This window comes from Emys orbicularis, chromosome 24 (genome assembly GCF_028017835.1).
Source record: "Emys orbicularis isolate rEmyOrb1 chromosome 24, rEmyOrb1.hap1, whole genome shotgun sequence".
In the NCBI taxonomy this organism is placed as follows: domain Eukaryota; kingdom Metazoa; phylum Chordata; order Testudines; family Emydidae; genus Emys; species Emys orbicularis.
The window spans coordinates 18,233,187-18,251,608 of record NC_088706.1 but is presented as its reverse complement, the minus strand read 5'-3'; the positions used below and the strand labels follow the sequence as shown (position 1 = coordinate 18,251,608).

Genomic DNA, 18,422 nt, shown 5'->3' with positions numbered 1-18,422 from the left:
CTTCCCCCCCCCCGCACCCGCACTCCCTGCTGCCCCAGCTCTGGCCCCCACCTGCACCTCCTGCCGCCCCTGCCCTGGGCTCTCCCCCAAAGAAAGAATTGGGGGGACTAAATGGACAGTGCACCTCTCTATCTGAAGCCTAGCAAGCCAGGTACGTGGATCCCACTAGAATTTAAAAGGAAAAGTAAGGGAGGGGAGGCTCTGGACCTGGGTAGCTTTAGATACAGTACCAGGCACTTAGGAGGATTTCCACTTCTGAGCCATGGAAGCAGAAATTGACTTTTCCTTTCCAGATATAGCTAATATTCAGAAAGGGAATCTAGCACCTGCCTTCCAGATTTGAACACCTCAAAATTCAGGAGTGCTCAAGCTCAATTTGGGCAGCTGTTACTTCATTTCTCCCAAATCAAATATACTGATCCACTGTAACTTGCTGTAGAAAAAGTAGGATAAAATTGAGCAAGAAATGCTTCCCAGTGGTTATTAGGACTGGAATTGCTATTTTCAACAGCCATTGCCATTTTTTTGTTTTATTTGTTTAAAAGGAAGACAGGGGCAGCCAAAAAATTGTTTGCTTGGGGCAGCAAAAAACCTAGAGCCGGCCCTGCCAGGGAGGGGACGGCCGAGCCTGTGAGACGCTCCCTGCCTCGGTGCAAGCTGAGCACAGCGGGGGTGTGTGTGTGTGTGTGTGTGTGTGTGTGTGTGTGTGTGTGTGTGTGTGTGTGTGTGTGTGTGTGTGTGTGTGTGTGTGAGGGCCGGGTGCGTTCACACTGAGTGTCCCTGCCCTGGTGTAATGATGCTGGTTCTGGTGGGACCTAACTGAGAGTGTCAATTCAGGACAAATTGCTCAGAGCCGGGCAGTCACAGCCCCAGGCTAGGATCCTTTGCACACCAAGGCAAACCAAACCAGCCAAACAGAGAAGACTTTGCTCTCACCCCACTGGCTAACCACAAGTCACACAAGCAATTCCCTTAGACACTCCAGTTTCCCAGTATCACCACCAGTGCCACTCGTTATGGGGACGAATGGTTATGAAAACCAAAACCCCAGTAAAAGAAAAAAGGTTCTCCCGATCCTAAAGGACCAAGCCCCAGACCCAGGTCAATATACAAGTCAGATCTTACCCACAAATCATAAGAACATAAGAACGGCCATACCGGGTCAGACCAAAGGTCCATCTAGCCCAGTATCCTGTCTACCGACAGTGGCCAATGCCAGGTGCCCCAGAGGGAGTGAACCTAACAGGCAATGATCAAGTGATCTCTCTCCTGACATCCATCTCCACCCTCTGACAAACAGAGGCTAGGGACACCATTCCTTACCCGTCCTGGCTAATAGCCATTAATGGACTTAACTACCATGAATTTATCCAGTTCTCTTTTAAACCCTGTTATAGTCCTAGCCTTCACAACCTCCTCAGGTAAGGAGTTCCACAAGTTGACTGTGCGCTGCGTGAAGAAGAACTTCCTTTTATTTGTTTTAAACCTGCTGCCTATTAATTTCATTTGGTGGCCCCTGGTTCTTATATTATGGGAATAAGTAAATAACTTTTCCTTATCTACTTTCTCCACATCACTCATGATTTTATAGACCTCTATCATATCCCCCCTTAGTCTCCTCTTTTCCAAGCTGAAGAGTCCTAGCCTCTTTAATCTCTCCTCATATGGGACCCGTTCCAAACCCCTAATCATTTTAGTTGCCCTTTTCTGAACCTTTTCTAATGCCAGTAGATCTTTTTTGAGATGAGGAGACCACATCTGTATGCAGTATTCGAGATGTGGGCGTACCATGGATTTATATACGGGCAATAAGAAGGATATCTCCATTGGTCCAGAGAAGAGCAACAAGAATGATTAAAGGTCTTGAGAACATGACCTATGAAGGAAGGCTGAAGGAATTGGGTTTGTTTAGTTTGGAAAAGAGAAGACTGAGAGGGGACATGATAGCAGTTTTCAGGTATCTAAAAGGGTGTCATAAGGAGGAGGGAGAAAACTTGTTCACCTTAGCCTCTGAGGATAGAACAAGAAGCAATGGGCTTAAACTGCAGCAAGGGAGGTCTAGGTTGGACATTAGGAAAAAGTTCCTAACTGTCAGGGTGGTTAAACACTGGAATAAATTGCCTAGGGAGGTTGTGGAATCTCCATCTCTGGAGATATTTAAGAGTAGGTTAGATAAATGTCTGTCAGGGATGGTCTAGACAGTATTTGGTCCTGCCATGCGGGCAGGGGACTGGACTCGATGACCTCTCGAGGTCCCTTCCAGTCCTAGAATCTATGAATCTATGAATAATATATTCTCCATCCCCTTTTTAATGATTCCTAACATCCTGTTTGCTTTTTTGACCACCTCGGCACACTGCATGAACATCTTCAGAGAACTATCCATGATGACTCCAAGATCTTTTTCCTGACTCCTTGTAGCTAAATTAGCCCCCATCATATTGTATGTATAGTTGGGGTTATTTTTTCCAATGTGCATTACTTTACATTTAGCCACATTAGATTTCAGTTGCCATTTTTTTGCCCAATCACTTAGTTTTGTGAGATCTTTTTGAAGTTCGTCACAGTCTGCTTTGGTCTTAACTATCTTGAGCAGTTTAGTATCATCTGCAAACTTTGCCAGCTCACTGTTTACCCCTTTCTCCAGATCATTTATGAATAGGATCAGTCCTAGGACTGACCCTTGGGGAACACCACTAGTTACCCCTCTCCATTCTGATAATTTACCATTAATTCCTATCCTTTGTTCCCTGTCTTTTAACCAGTTCTCAATCCATTTAAATTAATGGAGATATCCTATCTCCTAGAACTGGAAGGGACCTTGAAAGGTCATCGAGTCCAGCCCCCTGCCTTCACTAGCAGGACCAAGCACTGATTATGCCCCAGACCCCCTAAGGGGCCCCCCTCAAGGGCTGAACTTATAACCCTGGGTTTAGCAGGCCAACACTCAAACCACTGAGCTATCTCTCTCCCCCCCGTTGTTGCCAATCCTTTAGAATCTAAAATCTAAAGGTTTATTCATAAAAGGAAAAAGATATGGACAAGAGCTAGAATCGGTTAAATGGAATCAATTACATCCAGTAATGGCAAAGTTCTTGGTTCAGGCTTGCAGCAGCGATAGAATAAACTGCAGGTTCAAATCAAGTCTCTGGAATACATCCCCCGCTGGGATGGGTCCTCAGTCCTTTGTTCAAAGCTTCAGCTTGTAGCAAAGTCCCTCCAGAGGTCAGAAGCAGGATTGAAGACAAGATGGAGGAGCTGCAGCAGCTTTTTATAGTCTCTTGCCGTGTGGTCTTTTCTTTTTTTGTCCCACAGACACGCTATCCAGCACATGGCCTGGAAAAACCTCAGAGTTCTGTCCCTAGGCCTGTCCCTGCCTTGCTGAGTCACCAGGTGTATCTGCTTCTCTCAATGGATCAGTTGTAGCTGATAGTCCTTAATGGGCCATCAAGCCGGCTAGGCAGAGCTAACACCAACTTGTCTGGGCTGTCACTGTCACAAAGTCCCCGGGTGATTCTCTGGAACTGCTCCCCACAAAGCCAGGCAGGACTCTGGGGAAGTCTCCTCTCTGTGAGCAGACTGTCTCCAGGGCAAGGAGCTCACACGGCTTCACCTCCTGGGTCTGACCTTGGAGCATTCAGCGTCCTCTGCCCCTCCGTGCGCTTCCCGCAGCGAGTCCGCCCAGGCGGGGTCCTGGGGGAGCCAGAGGGTCCTGCCCCCCCCCCACTTCGCAGTCAGACGTGACTCTCAGCCAGCCAGTAACACAGAGGTTTATTAGATGACAGGAACACGGTCTAGAACAGAGCTTGTAGATCCAGAGAACCGGACCCCTCAGCCGGGTCCATTCTGGGGCCCAGTGAGCCAGACACCCCCGTCTGCCCTCACTTCCCGTCCCCAGCCAGCTCCAAACTGAAACCCCCTCCAGCCCCTCATCCTCTGGGCTTTGTCTCTTTCCCAGGCCAGGAGGTCACCTGATTCCTTTGTTCTCCAACACCTTTAGCTATCCCCTGGCAGGGGGGAAGGGCCCCGGCCATTAGTTGCCAGGAGGCAGAGTGTTGCCCATTTATGCACACTGGCCTTTATCCCACCACCTAGAGACTTAAGAAATGCATAGGGGAAACTGAGGCACCCCTACAATATTCAGAGGAAACATTAAGAACAGTCTCACTTCATCACAGTCACCCAGAAGCATAGCAGAAGTTTGAAATACAGACAGTATAGAGCCAATATTCATAACTTCAACTACAAAACTGATACACACACAGAGAGAGCATAATCATAACCTTGTCTTAGACACCTCATTTGACCCCCTTTATACAAGATTTGGTGCCACTACAGGACTTTGGTTGCAACAATGATCTATACAGTCCCAGTTCATGTCAATAATGTCACACCCGGGCGTGGAGCGGGGCTGGGGACCCCAGGCCCTTTCCCTGACAGGGCTGGTGCCGCCCCAGCGAGGCCCCGGCCTGCCCCCGGGTCAGCGGGAGCCCAGAGCTACGGTCCCCATCGCACCGGCCTCACACAGACCCACCGGCCTGGACAGTTGGGGGGAGCCGCCAGAGACTGCCCCAAACCCAGCTTGGCAGCCAGAGCGGGGGCCAGGGCTGGCACAGACCCAGGCCGGGGGGATCAGCACAGACCCCAGGCCCGGGGGTGGGGGGGCAGGGCTGGCACAGACCCCAGGCTCTCTGGGGGGATCAGCACAGAGCCAGGCCGGGCGCCGTGGGGCACATGTCAGCGAATGATCAGTACAAGCCTTATCTCCGGGGTCCAGTCGTGGCTGGGCCTCGCCCTCCCGCCCATTACGGAGCCGTTTGCTGCTGCCCCCGATAACGCTGCCCCCTGGCTGAGCTGGGGGCCTGGGGGCTGCCAGTCTGAGCCTGACGCCCTGCGGAGCAGACACAGACAGCGCCAGTGTCGCGATGAGCTGCTCCCCGCTGACCCTCCTCATCCTCCTCGGCCTCCTCGGGGGCTGCGGTGAGTGGCCGGGGGCCCGCCATGGACATGGAGTGCCCTGAGGGACTAACACGTCCCCCCGCTGCAGGGCAGAGCCCCCGAGGGGCTGACCCCCTGGGCAGGGTGGGGAGGGCTCCATCGGGGGGCCCGGGAGACCCCCATCGCCAGTGCCCGCTGGCTGGGCCAGGAGCTGGAGGGAGCAGGGCAGAGACAATCACCCCCTGTCCCCCCTTCCGTCCCCAGTGCTGGTGCGGGGACCCCACGGCTTTACCGGGGCCGCTGCTCCCTGGCTGAGCGGCTGTGTCAGCGTCACCCCCAGACCAAGCCGGTCTCCGTGTCACCCCCTCCCCGGCCGCTGACCCTCCCCTGCTGTCTGTGCCCATGCAGCCGGCAAGCTGGCGGTGGAGACGGACGCCTCCCCGGTGCGAGCCAAGGTGGGGGATGACGTGGTGCTGAAGTGCCAATTCTCCGTGCCACAGCCACCCGTGGACCTGAGCCAGCTGGTGGTGCAGTGGTTCCACCGGGGCGGGCAGCTGGTGGAGTTCGACAACGTGGTGAGCGAGAGCCGGCCGGGCGCCAACCTGAGAGTGGAGGGGCTGCGGAGTGGCAACGCTGCGCTCTACCTCAGCAAGGTGACCCCGGAGAGCGCCGGCAACTACCGCTGCTACGTCACCTACGCGCCCGACGTGCGCATCAAACAGGTCGTCCTCCAAGTCGAGGGTAAGGCGGCCAGCCCACCAGGGGGCCTGCTATGGGTCATGCCATGGGTCGTGCATGGGTCCTGCTATGGGTCGAGCCATGGGGCCTGCCATGGGGCCCGCCAGGGGTCGTGCCATGGGTCCTGCTATGGGCCATGCATGGGGCCCTGCCATGCAGTCCTGGCATGGTGTCCTGCCACGGGCCCTGTCATGGGTCGTGCTATGGGTCATGCATAGGGCCCTGCCATGGGGTCCTGTCACAGGCTGGCCAACACTCCCCTTGCTCTCCATAGAGCTGGGAGCTCCCATCCACAGCCAGTGCACCCGCTCCATTCCCCGGCCCCCGGACAGAGCTCCCACCCCGTGCCCACAGCGCCCCCTGCTGGGAGAGGCTGGAGTAGTTGGGCCCTGCCCCCACAGCCAGCACCCCGCCCACTCCCCACAGTGCCCCCTGCTGGGCGAGGCGGGAGCGGGAGTAGCTGGGAGCTCCCCCCACAGCGCCCCCTGCTGGGCGAGGCGGGAGCGGGAGTAGCTGGGAGCTCCCCCCACAGCGCCACCTGCTGGGCGAGGCTGGAGCGGGAGTAGCTGGGAGCTCCCCCCACAGCGCCCCATGCTGGGCGAGGCTGGAGCGGGAGTAGCTGGGCCCTGCCCCCACAGCGCCCCCTACTGGGCGAGGCGGGAGCGGGAGTAGCTGGGAGCTCCCCCCACAGCGCCCCCTGCTGGGCGAGGCGGGAGCGGGAGTAGCTGGGAGCTCCCCCCACAGCGCCCCCTGCTGGGCGAGGCTGGAGCGGGAGTAGCTGGGAGCTCCCCCCACAGCGCCCCCTGCTGGGCGAGGCGGGGGCTGCAGCAGCCGCAGTTGCTGCCCCTGTGATGGAGGCGGCCGGGGCGGCAGGGGCAGGCGTGCGCCGGTCGTGGTGACGGGTGTCCCCGGTTTGTGCCCCGCAGACCCCGCGAAGCCGCCCGCGGAGGAGCCGGAGGCCGTGGCCCCTCACGCCTGCGCCCCCGACCCCGACCCCCTGGTGCTGGAGAAGCTGGACCAGGTGCTGACCCTCCTGCAGCAGATCAGCCGCACGCTGGAGGCGGCGGGCGCCAGGGCTGGGGGGGAGGCCTGAGCCCGGCCCCGACCCCAGGGGGCGCCCGGGCAACGCGGGGGTGATCTCGGCGCTGTGGGGCATCTATGGGGCCAGCTGGGGGCGGATATGGAGAGAGCGGCAGGGGAGGCATCGCGGCGGGAAAGAGCCAGGGAGCTGCTGGAACAGGATCGGGGCTGGGGGGGCGGGGGGGGTGGGGGCTTTGCTTGGTGCTGCGTGTGGGGGTGCTGTGCATTGGGGGGATGTAGCAGGGGGCTGTGCATTGGGGCAGGGCGGGGGCTGTGAATTGGGGGGATGGGGTGGGGGGGCTGTGCATTGGGGGGATGTAGCAGGGGGCTGTGCATTGGGGGGTGCTGTGGGGGGGGCTGTGCATTGGGGGGATGGGGTGGGGGGGCTGTGCATTGGGGCAGGGCGGGGGTTGTGTATTAGGGGAGATGGGGGCTCAGCTTTCGGGTGGCCCCATGGGGCGGCACTGGGACGCAGGTTGTGAGCTGTTGTCTGAATAAAGCCGCTGGTGATGCATGGTCTGTGTCCTTGTCTGCAATGCGGGGTGTTGGGGGTGAACTCTGCAGCTGGGCCCCCATCCCAGCCCCACACTCTCTGCACCTGGGGCGGTGGGACAGGCCCCCCCGGAGGGGAACAGGGCTGCCCCATCCCAGGGGGTGCAGGGACCGGCCCCTCTCCCTGCTGGGACGCTGCCTGGGAGGGAGGAGAGGGTGTCCCGTGGCCGGGGCATTGGCTGAGGCCTGGCTGGGCTCGGGCAGCGCTGCCCCCAGGAAGGGGCGACTATGACCCGAGGGGAGCGGAGCCCAGAGCCGGGTGGGGGGTGACACACCCCTGGGCTGGGGTCCCCGCGCCGACACAGAGCAGGGCTGGGGCAGGGACCCGCCCCCCTGGCCCGGCTGGGACAGCCCTACACGGGGTCCTGGGGGTCCCTGGGTCCCAGCCCCACGAGGTCACCGGCTGCCCCAGGATAAAAACAACCCGGGCAGACGGCGCCGACGTGCCTGGGGGGATGGGACGGGACGTCCCAGCCAATCAGGGGGCTGCTGGCCACGTTCGGGGCTTATCGGGGCCCTGCCACACGGCTGGCCCTTTATCAGTACGGCCCTGGCACTGCCGGTGCAGTGACGATGCCTCCTGCCCCCCTGCGCGCACCCCCAGAGATGTGTCTGCGCGGGGCCGTGCTGGCCCTGTGCTGCGTGGCAGCTGGTGAGTATGGGGCCTGTCCCGCCGCAGGCCCCCCTGGGTCTCCCCTAGACTGGCCCCTTGCTGCCCTGGGGTCTCCCCAAGACAGGGCACCTCACTGCCTTGGGGGTTCCCCCTGAATCTGCCCAAGACGGGCAGGAGGGCGGGAGCCAGCTCAGGGGGGAGATGAGAGCTGCCCCTGCTTCCCCAAAGGGGGACGGCCAGGCAGTTTCCCCCCATCACCCCAGGGCAGGGTGTGGGGACCCCAACAGAGCTGGGGGGCAGGGCCAGGGGGCTGGAGAATGACCTGGCCTGGAGAGATTCAAGGCCCATCCAAAGGTTTGGGGGCAGCAGGAACTGTCCTGCAGGGAGCAGGGGCAACTCCACCCCAGGAGGGGTCCCCCCACCCCAGAGGATGCTGGGAGTGAACGGGACACCCCCCCCCGCCCCAGAGGATGCTGGGAGTGAACGGGACAACCCCCCCGCCCCAGAGGATGCTGGGAGTGAACGGGACACCCCCCCCAGAGGATGCTGGGGGAGAATGGGGCACCCCCCCGCCCCAGAGGATGCTGGGGGAGAATGGGGCACCCCCCGCCCCAGAGGATGCTGGGGGAGAACGGGACACGCCCCAGAGGATGCTGGGAGGGACGGGCGCCCGGCTGGCGGTGCAGCGGGCAGCCCCATGGCAGACCAGCCCCGGCGGGGGGTGACCCTGCCCCTCTCCCCGCAGCGGCCTGGCTGCAGGTGTCGGTGGGCCCCTCGCCGGTGCGGGCGCGCCCCGGGCAGCGCGTGGTGCTGGAGTGCTTCGTCGGGGCCGACTACCCGCCCCTGGAGCTGGAGCTGGAGCAGCTGCAGGTGTGCTGGCGGCACGAGGGGCGCACGGTGCTGGAGTTCGCCGGGGCGGTGCGGGCGGCGCGGGCGGGACTCAGCCTGGCCGAGGACGAGGTGAGGAACGGGAACGTCTCGCTGGTGCTGCAGCGCGTCACGGCCAGCGACAGCGGGGAGTGGACCTGCTACATCCTCTACCCGCCCGACCAGGCCCAGGGCAGCCTCACCCTGCGCGTGGCAGGTGAGCACGGGGGGGTGGGGGGCAAAGCAGCACCAGCGCCCCCTGCTGGGGGGCACCGACCCGCCTGCACGGCCAGTTCTCCTGCCCCCACAGCGCCCCCTGCTGGGGGGCACCGACCCGCCCGCACGGCCAGTTCTCCTGCCCCCTCCCGGGCAGCCCCCACCCACCCGCACGGCCAATTCTCCTGCCCCCACAGCGACCCCTGCTGGGGGGCACCCACCTGCCCGCACAGCCAGTTCTCCTGCCCCCACAGCGACCCCTGCTGGGGGGCACCCACCCGCCCGCCTGGCCAGTTCTCCTGCCCCCACAGCGCCCCCTGCTGGGGGGCACCCACCTGCCCACATGGCCAGTTCTCCTGCCCCCACAGTGCTCCCTCCTGGGGGGCACCGACACGCCCCACTCCTCATACTGCCTGCACCCACCTGCCTTGCCAGTACCCCGCCCTGCTCCCCATCACCGCCCCACGGGGTGAGGCCGTGGCTGGAGTGGGGCAGGCTGCCGAGGGGCTGGGACCCTGCAGCGACCCTGACGCGGTGCCGTGCTGTTGTTGCAGACCCGACGGTGCCCCCCGACACCTGCCCCCTGGGCGGGGGTGCCCCACGGCTGCGGCAGCTGGAGGAGGTGATCGGGGGCTGCGCCCGCTCGGCCAGCGAGCTCCAGCGGCACCTGGCCCGGCTGGCTGCCGAGGTGAAGGAGTGTCTGGGCAGCCTGGAGGCCGAGGAGAGCCCACCCCGGGCACAGGCTGAGAGCGCCAACCAGACGGCACAGGCGTGAGTCCTCGGTCGTCCACCCAGCGCCCGCTGGGCTCGCAGCATCCCCGGACACAGCTCCCGCAGCAACGGGGCTGGGATCCCCGGGGACGGACGGGGACACCCACATCACAGCAACGGCTTCGCTTCTGCAGGGTGTGACCGCAAATCCGGGGGGCCGGGATCCTGCGCGCACATGGGGACACAGGCCCCGTCTCCCCTAAGGGGCTCTGGGATGTCTCGAACCGCTGGGGATGCCAGGGGCCGGATGTCAGATGGGGGAGGCCGGCTGGGTACCGGGGCTGACGGCTGGGCGCCCATGGGGGGGTCTATTTGCCTGCACTGTGGCTGCGCCGCTGGGAGACCCCGGGTAGTGAGCTGGGTGGGGACAGCGGGGGTGGGGGGCGTCCATGGGGGGCTGTTGTTTGGCGTGTCGGGAGGGGGCTGCGTGGCGTGTGATCAGCTCCCAGCGCGGTGCCAGCTGCAGCGCGCGGATAAGGAATAAAACGCTCGTCACGCTCCGTGTCCTGCTGCCAGTCGGCGGCCGCGTGTCCTTATCCCCGGCGGCTCCGGCCCCTGTGGGGGGGTGTATGGACTGGGGCCGATCCTTCTCCCCCCTGTCATTTGCCCTGGGTTTCACCCACTGTGATGGAGCAGGGAGCGGGGCAGATTTGACCTGGGAATGTAGCCTGGGAGTTACATTGAGCTACCTGAGCTGTAACCTGAGCCAGGAGGGGGGGTGGGAGAAGTGACACCTTCCCCGCTAGGGAAGGAGGTGCCGGGCGTGGGTCGGGGTGAGCAGAGGCGGGTACGCCGGGTGCAGGCCGGGGCATGGTCGAGCAGTTGCTGAGAGCTGTAGCCAACGCGTACGGGGCAGTGGTGTCCGGGCAGCTAGCGTGTGCTTAGCCCCACAGCGCAGGGGGAGGAAATGCCGCACGCCCCACGGACACTGGGGTGTCTCTGGTTACCCACGTTTCCCCTGGACTGTGGGGGTCCTGGGCCAGGCTGACTGCACCGGGCCTCAGGGGACACCCCGTCTGCTCCCTGGGGACTTGGGGGAGCTCCCCGAATGCACCTCTTTGCACACCCCCTTTGCACCCTGCCCTGGGCAGTGCCGCCTGCAGGAGCCCTCAGGGAGGGACGAACCCCGCACCGACCGGGGGGAGCTGCTGCCCCATACCCGGCTGGGAGGGGGGCCGACAGACAAGGGCGTGGACAGAGCAGGCCAGGGAGAGCGGGGGGGTCTCCGTGGGGTCCCCCAGGAGGTTGGTGCCCCAGGGGTTGCCGTGCTGGCCCCGTCCCCACGGCTCAGGACCCCCCATGGGTGGACGTGGAGCCAGCCGAGGGCAGCGCTGCAGCGGGTGTGGGGTTTCCCCGGGGGTCACATCCAGCCATCCGGCCCGACCCACCTCCCAGCCAGAGGTGCCCCCCGCAGGGAGCGGACACAGCCCTGCCCGGAGGCGCAGCTGCCGGTCACACACCGGAGGGGAGGGGGCAGCTGGGGGGGGGGGGCGGCCGTGGCTGCTGCGGGGCGTGGGGGCTACGCAGGGCCGGGGGGGGGGGGGTCACTGCCAATGGCTCCGAGGTGCCCCCCCCCCCAGGGGCCGGGCGGGGCTGGAGCTGCCAGCAGCGAGGCGAGGCGCAAACATTGCGCAATTCTCCAGCTTTCGCTTTCGCTGCGCCCTGTGCGGGGGGGCAGCTCGGCCCTGCAGCTCCACCCGGCTCACAGCGCCCCCCCCCAGGTCAGGGACGGGGCGAGCAGCGGGTCCGGGGGGGGGGGCTCAGTACTGGGGGGCGGGGGGGGGGGTCCCTGCGCTCAGGGGCTGAGGCGCTTCTGGCTGCGGCTAAAGCAGAGAAAGGAGCCCGGACTCCTGGGTTCCCTGCCCGGGGCTGGGGGTTAGAGCAGGGGGGGTTGGGAGCCAGGACTCCTGGGTTCTCTCCCGGCTCTGGGAGGGGAGTGGGGGCTGGTGGGTTAGAGCAGGGGGGGTTGGGAGCCAGGACTCCTGGGTTCTCTCCCAGCTCTGGGAGGGGAGTGGGGGCTGGTGGGTTAGAGGCTGAGCAGAGGGAGCTGGGAGCCAGGACTCCTGGGTTCCCTGCCCGGCTCTGGGAGGGGAGTGGGGGCTGGTGGTTAGAGCGGGGGCAGGCCTGGGAGCCAGGACTCCTGGGTTCTCTCCCGGCTCTGGGAGGGGAGTGGGGGCTGGTGGTTAGAGCGGGGGCAGGCCTGGGAGCCAGGACTCCTGGGTTCTATCCTCAGTCTTCCAGTGATTTGCTGCATCACGTTGGGCTGATTTCCCTGCCTCAGTTTCCCCATCTGTGCAGCAGGGATAGCAGCACTCCCCCTGCCCCGCAGTGCATTAGGGAGGCTTATCTATCCCCTGTGGCCTGCCCCGAGGTGGGATGTGGGGCAGGCCAGAGCAAACGCAGGGGGCGATCACTGGGGACCTCCCCCAGAAGCCGTCTCCGTTAGCCTTGGCCCGCTCCGTGTCCAGCTGGGTCCAAGGGGTTGGATCAGGCTGTGGGTGCTGACCCTGCTCTCTGCATCCCCCCTCAGGGCACCGTCCCAGGGAGAGAGCGGCAGCCGTGCGCAGCGATGGCGGAGGAACTCCGGACCCTGAACATGGATCTGCTGGCCATCAGGGGGACGCTGGAGGCTGGCGGCCCCGCGGGGACCCCTGCCGCGACCCTGCGGGGGAAGCTGGCCCAGGAGTTCCTGGCTGCAGTTCACGGTTTCCACGCCCGGTTCGCTCAGTGCCGGCGGATGCGGGCGGTGGCCCCCGGCGAGCTGGAGGCCCGGCTCCAGGAGGTCTCCGGGGACCCCAGCTGCTGGTTCTACATCGGCTGCACCCGGGCGCTGACGCACTATCTCTGGGAGGCCGGGCCGTGGTGCCGGGCCTGGCAGTGCAGGGCAGCTGGCTACGAGAAAACCTGGACCTACTACTGCCGGCCGGGGCCGGGGGCCGGGCTCTGTACCGTCAGGCACCTGCTGGACCGGTTCTGTGGCACCCACCCCCGCTGCCTCAACGTCTCGCACTTCAGGAACGGCCCGGTCGGCATCGTCTTCCTGGTGACCTACGCCCAGCGGGGCAGCCGGCCGGGGGAGCCCGCCGAGGACATGGAGGCGACGCTGCGCGGCATCGCTGCCCACTTCCGCCACCGGGGGGCGCCGGCGGACGAGCTGGTGCAGTTCCTCAAGGACGACTTCCGCCAGCTGATGGGGCGGTACCCGGGCTACCTGGCGCAGTGCCAGGCCATGAGCCAGATCCCCCTGGCGTGCTTCCCGGGGCGGGCCCGGGAGATCCTGGCGGGGCTGGGGCCGGCGGAGGGGGTCCTGGCGGGCACGGTGCCGGACGGGGTGGTCTCCATGCGGCCCTGCCTGTGGGAGGTGGGGGCGGGCGAGGCGCAGGCCGGCGAGAAGCTGCACACGTACTTCACCAGGCTGGACGGTGCCCTTGACGCCAAGCGGCTGCTGGAGGAGATCTGGGGCCACCCCCGCTGCCTCAACAGCCCCCGGCGCTGGGGGGGCAGGTCGGGGACTCAGCCAGGGGCCTTCCTGTACCTGGCGATATTCCGGGGGGCCTGCGTCCCGGGCGGGCCCTGAGCGAAGGGGCTGGCCTGGTGCCACTGCCCAGCCCCGAGCGCGTGTGGCTGGGGCGTCCAGACCCCCGGCCATCGCCCGTGCCAGGAGCTCACCGCGAGCGGGGTCCCTGGAGGAGTCGTGCGGCACTGTGCCACGCGAGGGATGAGAGGGAAACCGAGGCAGCCTGCTGCTTCCCACCGCCGACAGCTGGGACCTCTGCAGGCGCCTGGACGATCTGCTCCCCGCCGATACCTTGGTGGCTGTCCCGGTGCCCGGGGCCTGGGCGAGCCTTGGACACCGAGCCGGGCTGCTGACATCTGCCGCGCTCTGCACCCAGCCGGGCAGGAGCAGCTGCTGTGGCTGGGGAGGGGTGTTACAGGCCTGTCCGAGGCAGCTCTGGCCTGCTATTTTAGGCTGCCCAGAGCCGGACGTGCACAGCAGAGGGAGGAAGGGATTTGACCCAGGTCACACAGACCGTCGGTGGCAGAGGTGGGAACTGGACCCAGGAGTCCTGGCTCCCCATCCACTGCCCGACCCTCCGTGGGGCTGCAAAGGGGAGGGGAGAGTGTGGGGCCAGGGCTGATCCCCCCACTCATTGGGGGGCTGTAACCCAAAACAGCCTCGGGGCCCCGTTCAGCCTGACGTCTCCTGGCTGCGAGCAGGGCTCTGTGGTTCGCACACCGTGTGTGTGTGTGTGTGTGTGTGTGTTATTCTTAGACACACACACCTCTGCCGGGTGTATTTTAAGCAGGCGGGGGAATGACCCAGCCCCCGCCCCACGGCCCCAGCGAGCAGGGGAGGCTCAGTCCAGCCTCACCGCCATGGCCGTGGGGATCGCACTGTTCCTGGGGCTGGGGAGTGCCGGTGAGTATGGGGGGAATCGGGGGGGGGCTGCCTCTCTGACCCCCATCTGCCCCGGCCAATGCCCGGGTGTGAGGGGTCCGGAGCCCAAAACCACTGGGGCTCATTTGAAAAAACAGCTGGGGGTGGCTGACTGGCTGGCTGGGGGGTGGGAGGGGGGCAGGGACTCGGACGGGGGCCTTTCCCCTCTGTGGGGCACCAGCTCCAATCCCGCCCCAGGGCAGGGGGCTGGCGGGCTCAGGGAGTGGCGGATGGGGCGGGGAATGGGCAGGGGCCTTTCCCCTCTGGGGGGCACCAGCTCCAATCCCGCCCCAGGGCAGGGGACTGGCGGGCTCAGGGGTGGCGGATGGGGCAGGGGCCTTTCCCCTCTGGAGGGCACCAGCTCCAATCCCGCCCCAGGGCAGGGGGCTGGTGGGCTGTGGGGGGAATGGGACACAGGGCCCTTCCCCCCCAGGACCCTGGATCTGTATTGTGCTTCCCCCACAGCCGGCGTGTTCCTCGTCTCCACCGACCCCTCCCCGGTGACAGCGCTCCTGGGCTCCTACGTGCTCCTGAAATGCAGCTTCCCCGCGGCCCTGCGCGTTGGGGCGAGGGACGAGACGCTGCTGGTCAGCTGGTACTTCCAGGAGAGGCGAGTGGCTGAGTTGGACGGCATCCCCATCAGCACCCGGGTGGGCGCTATCCTGTTCTCCCAGCAGCAGGGCCACGCCCAGGCCTCACTGCTCCTGCCCGGTGTCACGCTGGCTGACCAGGGCCCCTACCGCTGCTCCGTCCGCTATGCCGGGCAGCACGGGGAGGGGACGGTCCAGGTGCAAGTTGCAGGTAGGGGCACGAGCACAGGGGCCTCCCCAGGTCGTATTCCAGCTGCCCCGAGTGCTGGGGCTGGGTCTCTGGCAGAGCAGGGGGCCCAGGCACGGCCCCAGCCCCAGAGCCTCGGCCAGGGCCAGCGCCTGCAGCTGCTGGGGCAGGGGGTCGGCAGGGTGCAGGCAGGGTGCGGCTGGGGCAATGGTTAGCGGGCGGGGCGGGCAGGAGTCTGCCCTGGAAACCCCCCCTGCCCGGCTCGCTGGACTCCCCATCTCTGTCTCCCCCAGCGCTGCCGCGGGTCGAGGTGCCCAGCCCCGTGGTGCAGAGGGACGAGGACAGCGCCCTGGTGTGCTGCGTGCGGGGGTTTTACCCCCAGCACATCGCAGTGTCCTGGCTCCGGGACGGGCAGGAGCTAAACGCCTCCTTCGTCTCTGCCGCGCGCCGGGGGCACCGGGACGGGACCTTCAGCCTGGTGACCGTCTACGGCTTCACCCCCACGGAGCGGGATCTGGGGGCGCTGTTCTCCTGCCGGGCACGGCACCCCCTGCTGAACCAGTCCCGCCAGGCCGACTTCTGGATCTCCTTCAGGGGTGAGGCCGCCCGGTCGCCCTGGCCTGGGTGCCCCTCGCTGCGGTATCAGCCCCACCACGGCCCGCCCCGGCCAGCCAGCAGCGCGGCCTTGTTCCCCTCCGTCATTCTCAGGGGGTTGGTTCTCCGAGCTCACAGCCCCAGCGCTGCTGGGGGACGGGTCCTGGGCTGCAGCTGGGAATTCCTGGTCCCATTACCCCTCGTCCTGCCCGCTCCGTCCCCACGGAACGATCCTGGGCTGGGCCGGTACGTCCCCAGACTAGAGCGACTCAGCCCCTGCCCTCTCCCCCGTAACTCGGCCCTCGGTCGGGCCCAGGGCTGGTCCCCGAACTCCAACCTCCCTCGTTCCAGGGCCGTACATAGCCCGGGGGTGGCTCCCACCAGGGCAGGCAGGTCCCTGGGGAGTCTGAGGGTGTGTCCGTGCGATACCCCAGGAGCTGGGGTCGGGGCCAGGAGAACCGGGAGTCGGTGGGCGCTGGGGTCCCTGGGGGATTGGCAGTCGCTGGACTTGGTGGGATCCTGGGGGGAGCAGGGAGGACAGCGACCGGGAGGTCTCTCTGATCTGTGCGTCCCCAACAGCTGGCGGCCTGGAGATGGGACTCAGGGTCCTGCTGTGGGTGCTGCGAGCGTCACTACTGCTGGCCATGGCCATGGGGGGCTGGCTCTACTGCGACACCGGCAGCCGGCCGAGGAAGGTGAGGGCTGAGTTTGCCAAGCGAGTGCCCAGCACTGGTCCCAGCATCGCTCCCCCGGCTAACACGGATCCCTCTGGCCCTGTCTGCGCTGGGTCTGACACGTTCTCCCCTCACCCCTCGTTCCCAGGGACGGCCCAGAGCCCGTTTCGCTCCGTGCAGCCTCGTCCCGGCCGGGCGCTTGTGGGGCCAGACGCTCCAGAGCGGGGCGAAGAGCCGAGACGATTTGGGTGTCCTGAGAGACATTCCCGGGAAGGCACAGGAAAAACGGGGCCTGCCCGAGTGACAGGGGTGTGTGTGTGTCACCCTCACACCCGGGGAGAAGCGACCCCCAGGGGGTTGTTCCTAGCACCTTGTCCAGGGAGACGCCCTGTGCTGGCGTCAGCACCTGTAACCAGCCCTAGACAGCCGAGGGGCCTGGCCTCTGTGGAGACGGGGCCCTGAGCTGTGACCCACGTCTCTCCCTCTGGGCACTAACTCTCCTCTCCCGCCATGACCGGCGCACAGATGGTGGAGCAGATGATGGAGCAGGCGACGGAGCGGATCTGGGACCCCCTGCGTCAGAGGTTCCAGCAGGCTCGGGAGGCGATCTCCTCATGGAGCAGATAGGAGGATCCCACCGCTGCCTGCAGCACCATGGCTCTCCGTCCCCGCAGCGCTGTCCGTGCCTCCCGTGCCCCCCTTGTCCTGTGGCATCCTGCGCTCCAGCTGTGACGTTGTGCAGTCTATATGGTTTTATAAAAATATGCTAATGAGTGAATATAATGTAACTGGGATATGCTTCATGCAAAAGGTCTCTTGTAAGGTATCATTACAAAGCTTATAATCTACTGAGTGTGATCATCCTATTTGTATAAATGTACCACTCTTGTATCTGAAGCTAGGAATATGAAATATAACTCTGAGGGCCTATTGCAAAGTGTGGGCCATTAATGGTGGTTTGGAATCTTAATGGCTCCCATCAACCAGGACAATTCCCTGGGGCTCTGTTTGCAAGCAGGCCTTCCCGTGAGTCAGGCTGGGCGGAATGAAGGCTTGGGGTCTTACAGTGACATGTGATCATGTCACATGAACTGGAATCCAACTTTAACCTGGTGCTTTTCGAGTGGGGGGTGCGGGGGTGGAAACCCAGAGGGACAAAGGGTTCTCGCCTTATGCAAAAGATATATAAAGGGGTGGAACAGAACAAACAGGAGGGGAGAGGAACCATCATGAAGAATCCCCTAGCTACCACCTGAGCTAGAACAAGAGTTGTACCAGGGGGAAGAATTGTGCCCAGGCCTGGAAGGGGTCCAGTCTGAGGAAAAAAACTTACTGAAGCATCTCTGAGGGTGAGATTATCTGTATTCAGTTTGATTAGACATAGATTTGCGCATTTTATTTTATTTTGCTTGGTGACTTGCTTTGTTCTGTCTGTTACTACTTGGAACCACTTAAATCCTACTGTCTGTATTTAATAAAATCACTTTTTACTTATTAATTAACTCAGAGTATGTATTAATACCTGGGGGAGCAAACAGCTGTGCATATCTCTCTATCAGTGTTATAGAGGGCGAACAATTTATGAGTTTACCCTATATAAGCTTTATACAGGGTAAAACGGATTTATTTGGGTTTAGACCCCATTGGGAGTTGGGCATCTGAGTGCTAGAGACAAGCACACTTCTGTGAGCTGTTTTCAGGTAAACCTGCAGCTTTGGGGCAAGTAATTCAGACCCTGGGTCTGTGTTGGAGCAGACAGGAGTGTCTGGCTCAGCAAGACAGGGTGCTGGAGTCCTGAGCTGGCAGGGAAAGCAGGGGCAGAAGTAGTCTTGGCACATGAGGTGGCAGCTCCCAAGGGGGGGTTCTGTGATCCAACCCGTCACCAGGAGCGGCTCCCGGTCTTCGGCGGCAATTCGGTGGTGGGTCCCGGAGCGAGTGAAGGACCCGCCGCAGAATTGCCGCCGAAGACCCGGAGTGCGGAAGCACCCCCCGCCGCAGAACTGCCGCCCCCCAAATCCTGATGCCCTAGGCAACCGCCTAGGTCGCCTAAATGGAAGCGCCGGCCCTGCCCGTCACAGAGGGGTTCCAGCAGCCATGTCCAGCACTCTTGCATTACTGCTCTGGGGTGTGACTGAGCTGCCGGCTGTAGCAGGAGCTCTCTGCA

The 18,422-nt window shown here is 63.6% G+C and overlaps 2 protein-coding genes across 2 annotated transcripts; both read left to right on the top strand.

The window, feature by feature from the left end:
- The first annotated feature begins 4,870 nt into the window (after positions 1-4,870).
- Positions 4,871-6,769, top strand: LOC135894313 (programmed cell death 1 ligand 1-like). Its single transcript, XM_065422375.1, has 3 exons — positions 4,871-4,980; positions 5,347-5,679; positions 6,603-6,769. Exons 1-3 carry the CDS (start codon positions 4,926-4,928, stop codon positions 6,767-6,769), a joined length of 555 nt encoding a protein of 184 aa, XP_065278447.1. The 5' UTR covers positions 4,871-4,925.
- Positions 6,770-14,152: 7,383 nt separating this feature from the next.
- On the top strand, positions 14,153-17,729 carry LOC135894312 (natural cytotoxicity triggering receptor 3 ligand 1-like). The gene is made up of 5 exons (XM_065422374.1): positions 14,153-14,195; positions 14,679-15,014; positions 15,284-15,586; positions 16,164-16,279; positions 16,784-17,729. The coding sequence occupies exons 1-5, from the start codon at positions 14,153-14,155 to the stop codon at positions 16,883-16,885; spliced, it is 900 nt and encodes a 299-aa protein (XP_065278446.1). The 3' UTR covers positions 16,886-17,729.
- Positions 17,730-18,422: the final 693 nt, after the last annotated feature.

Excerpts from the sequence above, each read along its gene's own strand:
- LOC135894313 (XM_065422375.1), top strand. The coding sequence starts at position 4,926 with ATGAGCTGCTCCCCGCTGACCCTCCTCATCCTCCTCGGCCTCCTCGGG. Across the intron at positions 4,981-5,346 it reads CGGCCTCCTCGGGGGCTGCG|CCGGCAAGCTGGCGGTGGAG; the intron begins GTGAGTGGCCGG and ends GTGCCCATGCAG. Across the intron at positions 5,680-6,602 it reads GGTCGTCCTCCAAGTCGAGG|ACCCCGCGAAGCCGCCCGCG; the intron begins GTAAGGCGGCCA and ends TGTGCCCCGCAG.
- LOC135894312 (XM_065422374.1), top strand. The coding sequence starts at position 14,153 with ATGGCCGTGGGGATCGCACTGTTCCTGGGGCTGGGGAGTGCCG. Across the intron at positions 14,196-14,678 it reads CCTGGGGCTGGGGAGTGCCG|CCGGCGTGTTCCTCGTCTCC; the intron begins GTGAGTATGGGG and ends CTTCCCCCACAG. Across the intron at positions 15,015-15,283 it reads GGTCCAGGTGCAAGTTGCAG|CGCTGCCGCGGGTCGAGGTG; the intron begins GTAGGGGCACGA and ends TGTCTCCCCCAG.